Source organism: Channa argus, chromosome 5, assembly GCF_033026475.1.
Source record: "Channa argus isolate prfri chromosome 5, Channa argus male v1.0, whole genome shotgun sequence".
NCBI classification, from domain to species: domain Eukaryota; kingdom Metazoa; phylum Chordata; class Actinopteri; order Anabantiformes; family Channidae; genus Channa; species Channa argus.
This window is the reverse complement of record NC_090201.1, coordinates 22,591,191-22,605,491: the sequence shown is the minus strand read 5'-3', so window position 1 is coordinate 22,605,491 and position 14,301 is coordinate 22,591,191. Positions and strand designations below refer to the sequence as shown.

The window sequence follows — 14,301 nt, the reverse complement described above, 5'->3', positions numbered from 1 at the left end:
ACAGTAGGTTCTTCACAGCAAAGAGGGGGAGAGACATACTAAATGATAACAGGGCTCCAATGCAAACAACCATGTAGCGAAGCTCACAACGAGAGGGAAGCTACACCGTGTCTGCATGAATGGTTTAACATGAGCAGCACGTCAGCAGAGCAGCAACGAGCGCAGCACTGACAGTGGTTCACCTGCCCAATGCACCATCACAGTGGTGATGTGTGAAAACAGAAAATAAAGTATAAAGTCTTAAAGAAAACAGTGCTATTGTATGAAACTGAATCCACCATCCATCCTATTAAATCGGACACAAAAATGTAACATAAACAATAGCTGGCTATATAATAGCTGCATTGAGACTTGCTGAGATTGTGCCCATGTAAGATTGAATGAAAAACATTGCACCATGATCTGAGTTCTCACTTTGTGTTCTTTAAAACACTGTTATCTCTGACTTATATGAAGTTATGGCCGATGATTGAACATTGTCTGAATTCTTCTTATTCATTCCTATTCCTGCAGGGGAGCTAATGCTAGCTAACAGCTGTCTGCAGATGTCAGTCTGATGAATTAGTGAACAGACATTCAGTTTGTCCCCTGCTCAGATAGATCATTATAGTGGATGTCTGTGATTAGTTCAAGCATCTGCTATTGACAGTTTCTGCATAGCTGTATGAGAGATGTTTCTTTATATTAGTAATGATCTACGTTTTTTAAATTATGCTCGTTCTGCTGTTTGCGCATTTAAGCCTACAAAGTACAGATGTCATGTTTTGGCTGGTTTAAATTTGCAAAGGAAAATTCATCTTCAGTGAACAATTTTAGAAACGGAAATATTCTTACGATTTAGTTGTGCACTTCACACAATGTGTTGAATAAAAAGCAATAAAAAAAAACTAAAACATTCTGGACTAGTGAGCACGTGGGTATAAATATTTGCAATCAAGTACGCAACATTGTACACAAAATTCCTAAACAGTACAGAGAGTACAGAGTACAGAGAAGGAGGTTTGCAACAGTGGTCTGTAAAGTAGAAACAATGATAAACTCTCAGAACTGTTGGCTGAGCAGACCAGAATCTATTCTTTCTTTGCCCATTTGCACATGGCCGAGTTCAAAAAGCTTGCAAATCCTTTCTCTGCAGTCCAATGAAATCCGCAGCAGATACATTGATTCTAGAAGACAGACAACCTCAGGTATGTGCAGTGAGTTCAAAGCAGTGGGGTGGAATATGGTGGTTGGGGTGGGGAAGGGGGATGGGTGAAGACCACATCTTTCCTGCAGACAAATTATGTAACAGACAGACTTTGGTAGCCAGACCTGACGAGTCAAACCTGAAAGGCATTTCATGCAGGATGTCCGCTGAGCAAGTGGATCGTGATGTAACGTTATGAATCTCTACAGATCCAAATTAATGGTGTTAGGTGATGACTCACACAAACACACACACACACACACACACACGTCAAAAATGCACCCATAGTTTTATTTCGCTTTTGGTTGATGCAATGAGCGTTTTCTAATTGGAGTGTATTTTCAAAAGACGTTTAGCACAGCTGCACACAGATGTTAGCAGACACATCGCTCTTCTAATGTTTTCTATTGCCTGTTAATTAGCTATTGCTAATTTAAAGCCCCACTAGGCCCTACTCTGGCCCCAGTCACCTCAATTACATAGTAAAAATATATATAATAATCAACAGAGTTATACTTACGCTATGCACACAGTACTATATAATACATACATCATTGTAAGAAACATACTATATGTTTATCTTTTTTATAGATTTTCCGAATATTGGAGAAAAAGTTATAATGTATCCCAACTTTTTTAGAACATGATTACTTCAAACACAATCAAATTCCCTGGAAATCAATCAAGTAGACAATGTGAACTTATATTTTTGAAGCTTATGTTTGTAAATCTACAAACACCAGTTTAAAGATGCACCCTCACACGATGCAAACACACATACAAACATCTACCTCATACAGAAAATTCTCACTTCTGATTCACTTCAAACCTCGGACCTTTCCAATAGTCACACCCAGACAAAAGCTCAACACCCAGGATGATCACAGCTCTAATCCCCATACTCATGTGGAGTAAAGCTACCAATTGTTGCTGTGGAGTAATTGCTCTGCATAGTAATTATCCTCCATAAACACTGCTGCTACATGCCCCCCTGAAGAACTAGCTGTAATTATTTTCTTTGAAAGGGAATTTTTCATTGCTTTCAATGAAACCACTTAGCGGATGGTAACTTAAGGTTTTCTAGTTGTGTAATGAGGGGATCTTCTTGTTAAATGGAGCCTCTGCAGATTTTCCTTTGAAAGGCTGTTTGTATGTGTGAGAGAGAGGAAAAAAAGGGAACAGGACGGGAGGATGCGAGGGATGGCTGTCGGCAAGGAAGTGTAAAGTTTATCGTCATCTCAAGGTTATGCTGTATCCTATCACCTGTGAAGCCTCATTGACCACACTGCTCTTCATGGGTTATAAACAACAAACTAACAATTGCCTGCTGGCTACACACACACACACACACACACACACACACCTGTATTTACACACTTAGTCTTGCCTCTAATGTTCACCTGAAAATCTCTGTGGTGGCAGCATGACGCATGCTGACACCTCTATATAAATTATGGAAGCAGAGACCAAATCACACATTAGTCTCTGTCTAGCTCTAACAAAAGCAATCCAACGGTGAATTAAAAAGCAAGGATAAATCAAGCTGTCAAAGATTTTGCATCTAACTGCAAACTGCCAGATTTAAATAGTCTTTGTGCCTACAAAAGCTTTGCCGATAGTCACTAGACAGCTCTGCTACCCACTTTCTTCAGTTCAGCTGCAACAAACCGACTCCACGACCCAACACTCCACCAAAAAGAAAACACACCAACCCCAAATCAATTAGAGCTGAATTATGCTGTTTGAGGATGGTTATTTATCTCCACCAATATCCACAAGCAAAGACCATAAGGGGTTTTGGAGGACAATGATTAATTTAATCAAGTGTGAGTGAACTTCCTCCAAAAATCATGCCGCTCCGACAGATAATCCGCTTTCCCTGAAATGTTTCCAACAGGATTAGCCCCTGAGGGAAGCCTGGATGTGTTTTACAGGGGGAGAAAGAGAGAGAAAAGCAAGAGGGAGAGAAATGAAATATATGGAGAAATGAAGACAGAGGAACAGGGAAGTGGAGGGTGTTAAAAACAGAGAGGATGGATGGAAGAATAGAGGGAGAGATGAGCTAATAGTACGGGGGTGGAGAAATGTGGTTGGAAAAATAACACAATTATACTGTAGATAAATTAATAAACACATCAACGATTACGTAAAAGACTATGGGACCATAAGATACTTACTTACTTAATTTTAATCCTGACTGGACAACAGAGCTTCTTACCTCCCACAGCAGACTGTAATTGTACAGGTCAGCTACTGCAGCTGTTTATGTGTGTGAAAGAGTGTTTCTGCCTGAAAGCTATAAAGCAGTGCAATGGCCCAAGCTGGGTAAGGCACAAATAGTGTTTTGGTGCGCTTTTACTTGATCTACTAGTTTTCCCATCTAAGTGGGGAATTTTGATGCCCGAGGAAATCGGAAAACCTTTCATAAGACCATGTTGAATAGGGGAAAAAAAACGAAAGAATTATTAATAATCTAAAAGTTAGGCAGGTCTTTGAAAGTCTTGATAATCTAACGTTCTTATCTTATGAACCAAAAGTGATTGAACGAAGCTAGAGTGTACTTACAAGTGAATAATCATTGAAAAACCAAACTGCAGCATAACAAAGAATCTTGGATTCAAGTTGAAATAATAAGGGGGGTTGAAGTGAGCTTTTACCTCAAACTGTGCAGTATCTATGAGATCCGGACATCCCATAATATAGACTAAGGAGATGGGCTGAATGAAAGATTTCTGAGTTGATTGACACTCTCAAGCTTGCATATATCTCACAAGGTCATCTCTAGTCTGATGATTCAACTTCCTATTTAAAAATTAAGTTGTGCCAAACTCAAGGTTACCACTGCCAATGGGGTGGCAGTGAGCTGCACTGAAAGCTGTAGCCTTTGATTAAGCTCCTCTATTCCAAGCCTAATGCCCTGGCCTTGAATTATTCACAGAGTTAGTGGAGAGGGGCTGTGCATGCTACAAGCTTGCTAAGTGTGTTAGCCTAAAAAAACATAATGCAATAAAGCCCATCCATGCATAATAGATCCAAGACTGGGGCTGGGTGCGTTCTGTCGCGGGGAGACAAAATTAGAGAGAGGGGATCAGAGGAAGGCAGATCAACGCAGATGTTGCCAAATCGCCATCCTCCCATGCCAGGGCACTCTCTGTCCACAACCCCTCCTCTTCTATCTGCTGCCGCTGCCTTCTCTTTTTGTCCATCCAGCAGAGCATTAGCACAGCTTCTTTCAATTTCAAGGGAAATGACAAGTAGAGGACATCACTACACAAAGAATTAGAAAGTCAACAAGGGTCACAGTGGAGTGAATACAGCTCAAGAAGGATTACGCTCTGGCTTTTTAGGTTTATATCAGTTATTTAGCCATCTTAGACAGGATCATAATGAATTCTGCTAGTTCTAATTAATAGTAATACACTAAGATAATGATCTGTGTGTCACATGATTGCATGCGGTGCATTGTGTAATCATCACCACTCGGGTTTTAGCATGCCAGCACAGCTATGCCTCTCTACAATTAGGAAACTGATTGTCCCTGGGGTGTTGCATTTCATACAGGCTCATTTATCACTTCCTGGTGTAGAATCATTTCAAAACTCCAATTCACACCTTCAGAATCTATCATACTTACTGTGAAAGCTCCACAGGCCTAAAATATTCAAGGTCACACAGTCATGAAGAGGAGATGTAACGTGTGCTTCCAATTCAGCCCCCATGTTGGTATTTTTGGTGTGTGGGATAAAGGAACACATTTTCACTACTGATGAGTAATCATGCAACTTTAAATCTCAATTTCAGAACATTGTTAAGTGAAAATTTTCAATTTCAACTTGTTATTGCACGGACAAGAGGAGGAAATAATAATGTCGGACAGTAAAAACCAAGCTCAGACAGGTAATGTCTTCAGCACCTCTCCATATTGCGATATGCTTTGGAGCATATTTTTTAATATGAAATATGGGGAAAAATTTTTTTTTAAAGTTGTACACTAGCAGCTTTACCCGCACTGCTGAGCAGGCAAACAAATTTAGAGAACTATTGGATTTATTTTTTATTGAGACAGTAAAAAGGGAGCACAAGTTAAGACTATTGCTGTTGTTCAACAGCATTCATCAATGGTAAGATCATAAAAAATATTTCTATTCTAAAAAGAATTTTTATTTTCACTATGGACATGTTTGATGTGTTCTTGAGATCTTGAGGTCTTTAATCTACCAGGTCATTCATCACTCTAGATGAAAACTTAGTGTAATTGTAAGTGTAAATTAAAAAATGAATGTCCCTTTTCAACCTCATCCCTATGAATTACACTTTCTGAAATAAATTCATAGTGGTTCTGAGAACCATTTTTGTCTGAGTGCACAACACCCCCACTTCAAGTATGAAGATTGACTAGAAAAAGGGAAAAAAGAGTTTTATACACACAGATACATTGTGTAAATACATTTCTAAAACCAAGCAGACTGCTGTTAAGCACGTGTAAACCCTTTGAATTAGTCTTTCTGATCTCCCTCAGATGAAAGCCATTTAAGCAGGCACAATCCGATGTGAGAGCGTATCACCAAAACGCAGACTGTTCCCTTAGGTCAACTCTTCCTCTCCACACAAAAACTCAACTTTGGCAATGTTCACACAATTTTGCCAATGACGCGCAAACACATGGAAAAACTGGTCACTGGGCTACGGCTGAATGATTCCAGAGCATTGTTCCGTGGGGAGTGATGATCTGCTGTTATCGAGACATCATGCCCTGCCAGTGTCTGTCTTCGATATCATAACAGTAAATTTCCGCTACGACACTTGAGAGCTCTCCCAGCGTGCCCGTTCTATTCGCCACTTGACAGCATGTAAATGGCTTGAGGATTCATTAGGCATCGCATCTAATAAACCAGACCTCTGTCTCTTTACAGTTGACTTACCATTGATGGTGCAGCATTAAAGACATTCACTAAACCCCCCTATAAACGGGGAAAGTGGTAGTAGATCTTGTACACAATGGCACCACTATTAAAATCTAATATCCAGACCTTCTTCCCTTGTATTTGCCAGGCTTATAAATAAGATAGTAACGTTATTGGCACTTGAACTTATGTTCCCCTGCTGTGATTCCAGGAACAAATACAGACTTCTTTACAATAAAACCCAACGAGTCAGTGTTCCTGGGCAGAGAGAATGTACACTGGTAGATTGAAACATCTCCAAGCACTTTTACAACTGGGTCAGGGGACAAACAGGAGGGAACAGACTGTCCGAGTTTGGAGCAAACAGCTCCCGCATTTCATCCACCGTGGTGCTGATGCTGGCAGACAGATGGGATCGCCACGGTGCCCGATGTGTGTCACAGACACTTGTGGGTGCGTGGTTTTGGAAACTGGTGCGTGTTGCGGGTCTAGAGCTCGGGGGCTGAAGAGTCACACACGCAAAGATTTGGGTCAGTCCTGGTGTTTGTGTGTGTGTGTGTGTGTGTGTGTGTGTGTGTGTGTGTGTGTGTGTGTGTGTGTGTGTGTGTGTGTGTGTGTGTGTGTGTGTGTGTGTGTGTGTGTGTGTGTGTGTCAGGATTTTCAAATGAGGACCTGCTACAGGGCCATGAAAGAGCTTGTAATCCTGTCACTGCAAGAGCCTGACCACCCCGAGAAAATAGCTGCTTAAGAGGTTATTGTTTAGCAAATGTTCACTGCCTGCAATTTCAGTCGCATGGAGATTTGAATTGGAAAAGGAAGAAGATGTGTTTCTTTTCAACATGTTTTTCACTTTCATCATGCCTTGAACTTTAACCATTAAAAAAAAAAAAAAAAACTGACAATCTGTGTAGTGTGTAAGGAATGGGACATAATTAAAGTGCATCTAGAGTGGCGATCCATTAAAATGATAGCAGGCAATCTTGCAGCCGGCAGGTGATGCGGTCAAAGCAATTGACCTGAGATTATTGAGGTGTGATACAGCAAGGGGCTGACAGCCTTCTGGAAAACAAAAAGGTCCCCAGCAGTGACAGACTGTCGCCAGTTAGTGTTTACTGTGTTCATTAAAAAAAGGTCTGTGTTCACGGTCTGCTGGTGACAAAGCAACGCGGAGAGAGAGAGTGTGTTTGGTGTGTGTGTGTGTGTGTCTTGTGGTGGGGGGCAGGACTGGGTAGAGGAAAACTGTGGAAAAGAAAAAAAAAAAAACTTATCACACTGTGTGAGGTTGTGAGAAAAATGCAGATGTAAAAGCAGAAAAGATGCTTTGAACGCGAGAACAGAAATATAAAGAAAATGAATTTTATTTGTTAGTAATTTTATTGTTTTACTTATTTATTCCATTTTTCTACTTCTATTTACCAATAATATATTTAACAGACTACATTTGTGTCAGAAAGTCGAAGTCTCAACATGCTCTCAAAGGCAATAAAGTGATTCAATATGTAAACCATTCACTTCAAGATACTTTACATACAGGCACGAGCGTTTGTTTCCATCAATTCTGTGCTTTTACCTAAAAAAAACTAATAACACCCTGTTCATCGGAGTTGCAGTTTCAATGTTTGTATTTAATTATTGATTTGAATATCACATCAAGTGCAGCGTTTAAGTCTTTCAAATCTCGACTTTAACGTGTGTGGCACAGTAGCCTCAATGAGTAGACTTATAAATGTTTCACTGCAGTTTGTATTGATTGGAGCAGGTCATCTCCTCGCCGATCTCTTCGAGACCCTTTCTCTCTGCATCTTTTCACATCAACAACGTGTGTTCGTCAAGGTGTTGAACAATTTAACAGCTTCATGGCAGAACTACCACTACGGCTAACTGAACATCAAGAACCACAGTTCCAGTTGCTAGTGAATAGCACCTTTGGGATTCAATTCACGTTCTTTATTTTGTGTAAAGGAAACTGTAACCAGGAGCCTTTCACTATCAGCAGACACACAGTAGAAAACAGGATAATTTAAAAAGATACACAATCTGCAATTAGCTCATTAATTGTTGAAATTAAATTAAACAGAGGGACTGAGGATACAGGGGGCAGAGGGACTAAGTTACAGCGCAATTAGAATTCGCCTTCTAAGACGTAGTACCTGCTTATACCCTGTATATAAATCAAATTCTTTTCTTATTGATAAGCTATCATGATATGATTTTCTCTCATATGCCTCACAACATGATTTGCCCTGCAAAACACAATTACACACTTGTAGGTTTTGATGTTACAAGTAGTGATGGCTTTGTTCACACTAGTGCAACGATTCAAATGTTTTGACAGAGGTGTCAGGTTCGTGCCAAGCTGGACTGTGAGGTTGATCCTGCAGGAGGCTGACTGTAGTGAGGAAGCTGAAAGCGTGAGAGACAAGCTACGTTACTCTTACAGACACGAACTCGGACTCTCCTCTACCTGCACCCCAACCTTCATTCCACCCTCCCAGCATAGCCCTGTGTGCTTGTAGGATAGGGAGGAACACACACACACACACACACACACACACACACACACACACACACACACACACACACACACACACACACACACACACACACACACACACACACACACACACACACACACACACACACACACACACACACACACACACACACACGCCCCAAGCAGCTGCCAAAAAAACATGGAGATGGGGATGAAGAAGCAGATGACAGTAGAAGAAAGGCGTAAAAAGACGTCATGGCTCCTCCTCAATTATCTGTCAAATTTCTGCACCCTCCCACACCCTCCAGACTGTTTATTCACACCCCCCCCCACCCTAATCCTGCTTCTGCTCTTCCTCTCCACCACGGCCTTCTCTCTGTGGCCACGGTCTCCACAGCGAGGCAGATGTGTAGTTTCACAGTGGCTGGTGGAGCGTCTCTGTGCGATAGTGCAGCGTCTGGAAAGCAGGGATATTGAACCGCTCGGCTTCCTCACTGTAACCAAAGCGCTTTAATGGGATTCACTGAGACCAGCCACTCTGGCTGGATTGCCAGTGTAATGCATGGCAGTAAATCACATTCATTGTCTACATACTTGTGCAATGAATGATGGGAAAGAGTGGTCAGCCTTGTCATGGCAGAGAGGATATTACTGGGCTCAAATTGGGTTCCAGCGTAAAAACAGAAAAGCATGCGTTGAGATTTAAGATTAAATTATCTTTCTAGATTGGCAGTTAACAGCTTCCCCCTGCAATATGCGCAACTTACAGTAGATGTCACACTGCAATATAAAAAGAAAAATATGAATTCTATATATACTAACATATATTTACCTCCATATGGCTTAACAGAACTCAACACAGCACTGCCAACACTGTTGTCAACACCGATGTCATCGTGGGTCCACTTGCAAGCCCCCGTGGTGTCATTCATTTAGTTTGCTGACCTATCTCCTCTTTTGAAATGATGCTTGCTGTAACACACAACTCTCAGAACCACCAGCTGGCAGCGAAGCCAAAACTCACAAAGCTCCAGTGTTTATCATAGTTTTCAGCATAAATCCCCTCAGCGAGCTTCTTGAAAGTCCAAACCAATTCTGCATTCTACAGTAGCACTCATCCTGCGAGACAGACGATAAATCATGGCGGTGAAGCATGCAGTACAACAAAGCACTGCAGTGCTGCACTTTAACCCAACCCAGTCACAAAGCAGCTCGTGCTGCTGCAGCTGGCCTCCTCCTTTTTCTCTAGCTCACTCACGTTGATTACAGGCAGAGCAACTTATGGGGTAGAGCTTGATCACCATCTTCTGCAACAGCCAAACATCCCTCCTCCCCCTTTCTCCTCCTATTCCCTCACTTTCTCCTCCATCCTTTCCACCTCTAAAGCCCTTTACTCCCCTCCCTTACACTAATAAGGCTAATCACCTCTCCGGCTAGTGGAGCCACGGGCCGGGGAGAACATGTCAGCAAAGGGAGATCAATGGACTACATCAAAGAGCTGTAGCAGCACACAAACCACCCCAGCACACGGCCCGAGAGATAAGGCTGCTGCTTCCCTACATTTTTCATGAGATTATCCGCTACTGTTCTGTTTTTGACTGTAGTTTGAGTGCAGGGTGCTTTTAATGAGTTGGGCAGCACCGGATACTAATGCTGATGGCAATGTTCAACAGCTTGATACCACATGCATGCAAACTTGTATGATGGCTGTAGGAATATAAATGTATCCACGTAACCAACCAACATGCATCCAGTGCATGTATAGTTAATGCAGCATAATCAAGCATCTGCACATAAAGCCACAAACACCCATGCAGGTACAGCCATGTAGTTATTTCTACAGATCCATTAGAGGTTCATCCATAATAGATTAGGTGCTAATTAGGGGATAGTACGCTGGTGATAAAGCAATGTTAAGGACAGAGAGAGGAGTTCCATCTTCCTCACTCTGCTCTTCCTGAAGGCCAAACAAGGTTTTACTATCCATGGGTGCTATTCAGCCTCCTCAGAGGAACTGGCAGGCTGAGGAGCTGAGATGAGAGCAGACGCCCCCAAGAAGGAGGATGTGAACTAGAGGCTGGTTTCCTCCAGTTAAGGGAGAGGAATGAGGGGATAAAAGAGGTGCTTAAGCTCTCGCTTAGCAAAGTCTCCAAGAGGAGCACGGATGAATATGTATGAGGAGATTTGTAAGGGAGGTGACCTTTAAGTTCGACTAAGGTGTTAACTGGCTGATACTGGCTGAAATGGGCCAGGACCCACCGCCTGCTCGCTCCACATGACATTTGGCAGTGGAGAAAATAACAGCTATTCAACAGAAGATGAAAAAAAAAAAAGTTACCTGTGTCACAAGCCAGAAAAACAACAGCTACTTACTTCAGGTTTCATGCTGCTCACAATATAAAACTGAACAGTGCTACATTGCTCTGTCTAGACAGTCCATCATTTCAGCATGAAGTGACTACATTTTTAAAGATGCCTTTATAGTACTATACATGCAGCTTCTGCCCACTACACAGAGCTCTCACTCAATTACACCTGTCTGCATAAGAACACAGAGGACGGCGTAGATAAAAGCTGAGAGAAAATCTTTTTCCACCCAAAAAAACATCTCTGCTAGAACATGCTGATCTGGCTCACAGTAGAGGTATTGACTCACTCAAAACAACATTTATCATAACTCAGCGAGAATCTAACTTAAACAAAGGGAACCGATACCACTGTGTGATTTTCTTTCTAATTAAATTGACTCAGGAAGACATAAAAAGCTCTAGGTAATGTGTTCTCAATAACACACCTCAGTTGCCTCGAGATTTCTGTTTTCAGTGAATAGAGCCAAACTAAAACAACCCAGTTTTTACAACAATAGTTTGAATTCTGCAATTCTTCAGAGCCACTGTAATTCTGAACATCCTCGGTAAACTATACAGTACAGTAAGATACAGTAAGAGTATTGTCAGTAAAGTAAAGCAATCAAGATGTATTTAAAGTGTCGATTTTCACTTTGATTCAAAGGGTTTATCAAAAGTATTCAACTAAGCATTTAGGAATTACAGCCACATTAGGAGGTAATCGGACAATTAATGACAAGGACTTTCATGGACAGGTGTGGCCCGCTCACGGGTTATTTTATAACTAATCAAGCAGATGAAAAGTCTGACCTCATATTCATAATGAGGTCAGAAAAAGTTGCAAGTGGATGAAGCGATCATGGCGCAGGAAGTAGAGCGGTCGTCCATCTATCCCACAGCTATTGGTTTGATTCCCGGCTCCTCCGGTCACATGTCAAAGTGTCCTCGAGTAGGACACTGAACCATGACTTAGTTGCACCCGGTGACCAAATTAACGGTTTGATAGTTTTCATGCCATTATAAAAAGAAAGTGTGTTTTATGAGCAGTCACATTATCAATAAAGCGGCAGCATAGGACTATTCTCTCTGTGCAGCTTCAGCCAAATGCTGCAAACTTACTGGATGGTAATTTCATACTGTAGATGAACAGTGACAAAGCAACTCAAGAGCTTCTCTAAGCAAAGAAATCTTCAGAGATTGAAAATGACTACAAATAAGAAATGAATGTAGAAAGTGTCTATTTTTCGTAATCATGATATATGGGCCGGTTCAACTGGCAAAGGCAGTTCATAAGTTAAAACAAGCACCTGAAAAACTCGAACCATATCTGCAATAAAATGGAAAATATAAGCAACGTTTATGAATCTTAAACCAGCAGTCACAGCAGCAGGTGGAGGATAAATGTCACTGTTCAACTTTCCTTGTTTTATTTTTTAACAATCCCAGAACGTCGCCAACGAAGCCAAGCTTTTATACCCCGCTATAGAAAGACTTTTTAACAGTCTCCCACACACTTTTTTTTTTCCTTCAGTCATTTGATTTTCCGCTATTGCTATGCAGGCCGTTATTAGGTGCATTTTAATTGAATTCCTCGCCTACACTATACAACAAAACAAGTTACACAGTTATTTGTCAAATCCTTCTGCATTTTAATAAATTGTGAGCAGGTATAGCTACAACAGATTCTGTGTCAACACGAACAGCTTCTTGTTAAGGTAAAATAGCTGCTGGGTGAACCTGACAAAAAGAACTGCATGAAAATCACAGAGAATATATTCAGCAGTGCCTAAAGGCATTTTCTAACAATATTATCAACTGTTTTGACAGACAAAACTCATTTTGCAGTGTACTGTCAAGTGAGCTGTCTTTTACACTCTCCACCACTTCCCATAATGATGTTTAAGAGAAGAATCTATTCCTTTATGGACAAGGACGGCTCTCCCATCATTTGTGTATGAATCTGTGAAAATCGTGGGCCAGAAAACTACACTGAGAACTTCAACTGAGAGGGTCTCCTCTTTGACACTCGTTTCGGGGTCACTTAAAGAATTTTTCAGGCTTCATAAGGAGCTGAATGTCTCATTCTGCTGATCACACAATATTAGGTGTGTCATGCCCCTCTGCAAAGTCTTAGGAGCTGTCTCTCTCAGTAAGATTTAAATCGAGCCGTTCAGCAGTGTTGGTGAGGATCAGCGTGTGGAGCCCAAACACACAATTCCTAATGTTTGGTATAAGAAAACACTGTTGCGAGGCTGAAATGAAGCCTTCTGACCCCACCCAGCTGTGGTGTGGTGTATTATTGTAAATGAGTCTCAGCCTTATTGTAGTTACTTTTTAAAGTAGGCATTTATCACAGGGTGTAGTTAGTTTAGTTGTGACACTGAACTCGAGGAGTGGCAATGCAGACCGTTTGTGCTGGTGACTGCGTTCTTCTTTTACCAATGTTGGTTTCCCAATGAAAGATGTACTGTAGGTGTTCAAGGAACCATTTAAACAGGAGCTTAACAAAGGCAGCAAATCTAGTTTGTCCTGAACTCCAGCGGTTTCACTGCTCACCTTGCTGTGGTGATGTAGCAATGCGGACAAGACTGTGCCAGTACGATGACTGTTACAGCTGTAGCAGAGTGCACGCCTGACCACACCCAAGCTCACATAACAGAAATATCAATTAACTCTTGAAGTAAACTGCTCTATTTATGTGGAAACACTGCTGGCACGTCCATATAATCAAACTAGGCAACTGCCTACGACAGCAGTTTGGCAGGGGCAACAAAATGTGGACCAACCCCCCCAAAAAAAACAAACAAACAAAAAAAAAAGCGTATGAATACTTGGAGGAAATTGTTTCCAAATCATGGAAACTTAAGGTGAGTTAAGTTAAATGTGTTCATTGGTTTTTGATGATATAAAGTGCTCGCACATTTTATGGTAAAACCCAAAAGTTATTGTGTATTTTATGCACATGATAACGTAGTGTATACGAGAGATTTGCACTGGAATTATTTAGTCTGAGGAACCAAATTTGGATTCTCTGGAAAATAGCTGCACTGTTATGCTCCGCTTCAAAGAATTCAGAACCACATTATTGAAGTTGTTGCGCAGACCTGTTGGTTATTTGTACGTGGATCTGCAAAAAAACCTGCATGTTGCGTCACAGGTGCTAGTGTTTATTCGCATTGAATAAGACTATTTGCGTATGTGAATGGAATATTGATTTTTCTGTGTTGTTACTGCTATGGTACGTTGCAAATCTAGGAACAGCGCAACTGTTTTTCATCTAGAGGGGCAGAAGTTCACGCAACAGACTGGGAACAGTCTGTAATCACCAGAGGCAATTACTTTTAAGCGATTTTAAGTAAAATTGGATTA

At 41.3% G+C, this 14,301-nt stretch overlaps 1 protein-coding gene across 6 annotated transcripts in view; it reads right to left on the bottom strand.

Annotated features, from left to right (window-relative positions):
* Window positions 1-14,301, bottom strand: part of LOC137127056 (novel protein similar to human membrane-associated guanylate kinase-related (MAGI-3) (MAGI-3)) — a 114,514-nt gene that overhangs the window by 48,630 nt on the left and 51,583 nt on the right. The window contains exon 1 of one of the 6 annotated variants that reach the window (XM_067503418.1): window positions 9,417-9,531. The exons of the other annotated variants lie outside the window; for them this stretch is intronic. Coding sequence (XP_067359519.1) covers window positions 9,417-9,516 — 100 coding nt within the window. The 5' untranslated portion in view covers window positions 9,517-9,531. Of the gene's footprint in view, window positions 1-9,416; window positions 9,532-14,301 lie in introns of those variants that run through there. 6 annotated transcript variants of the gene reach the window in all.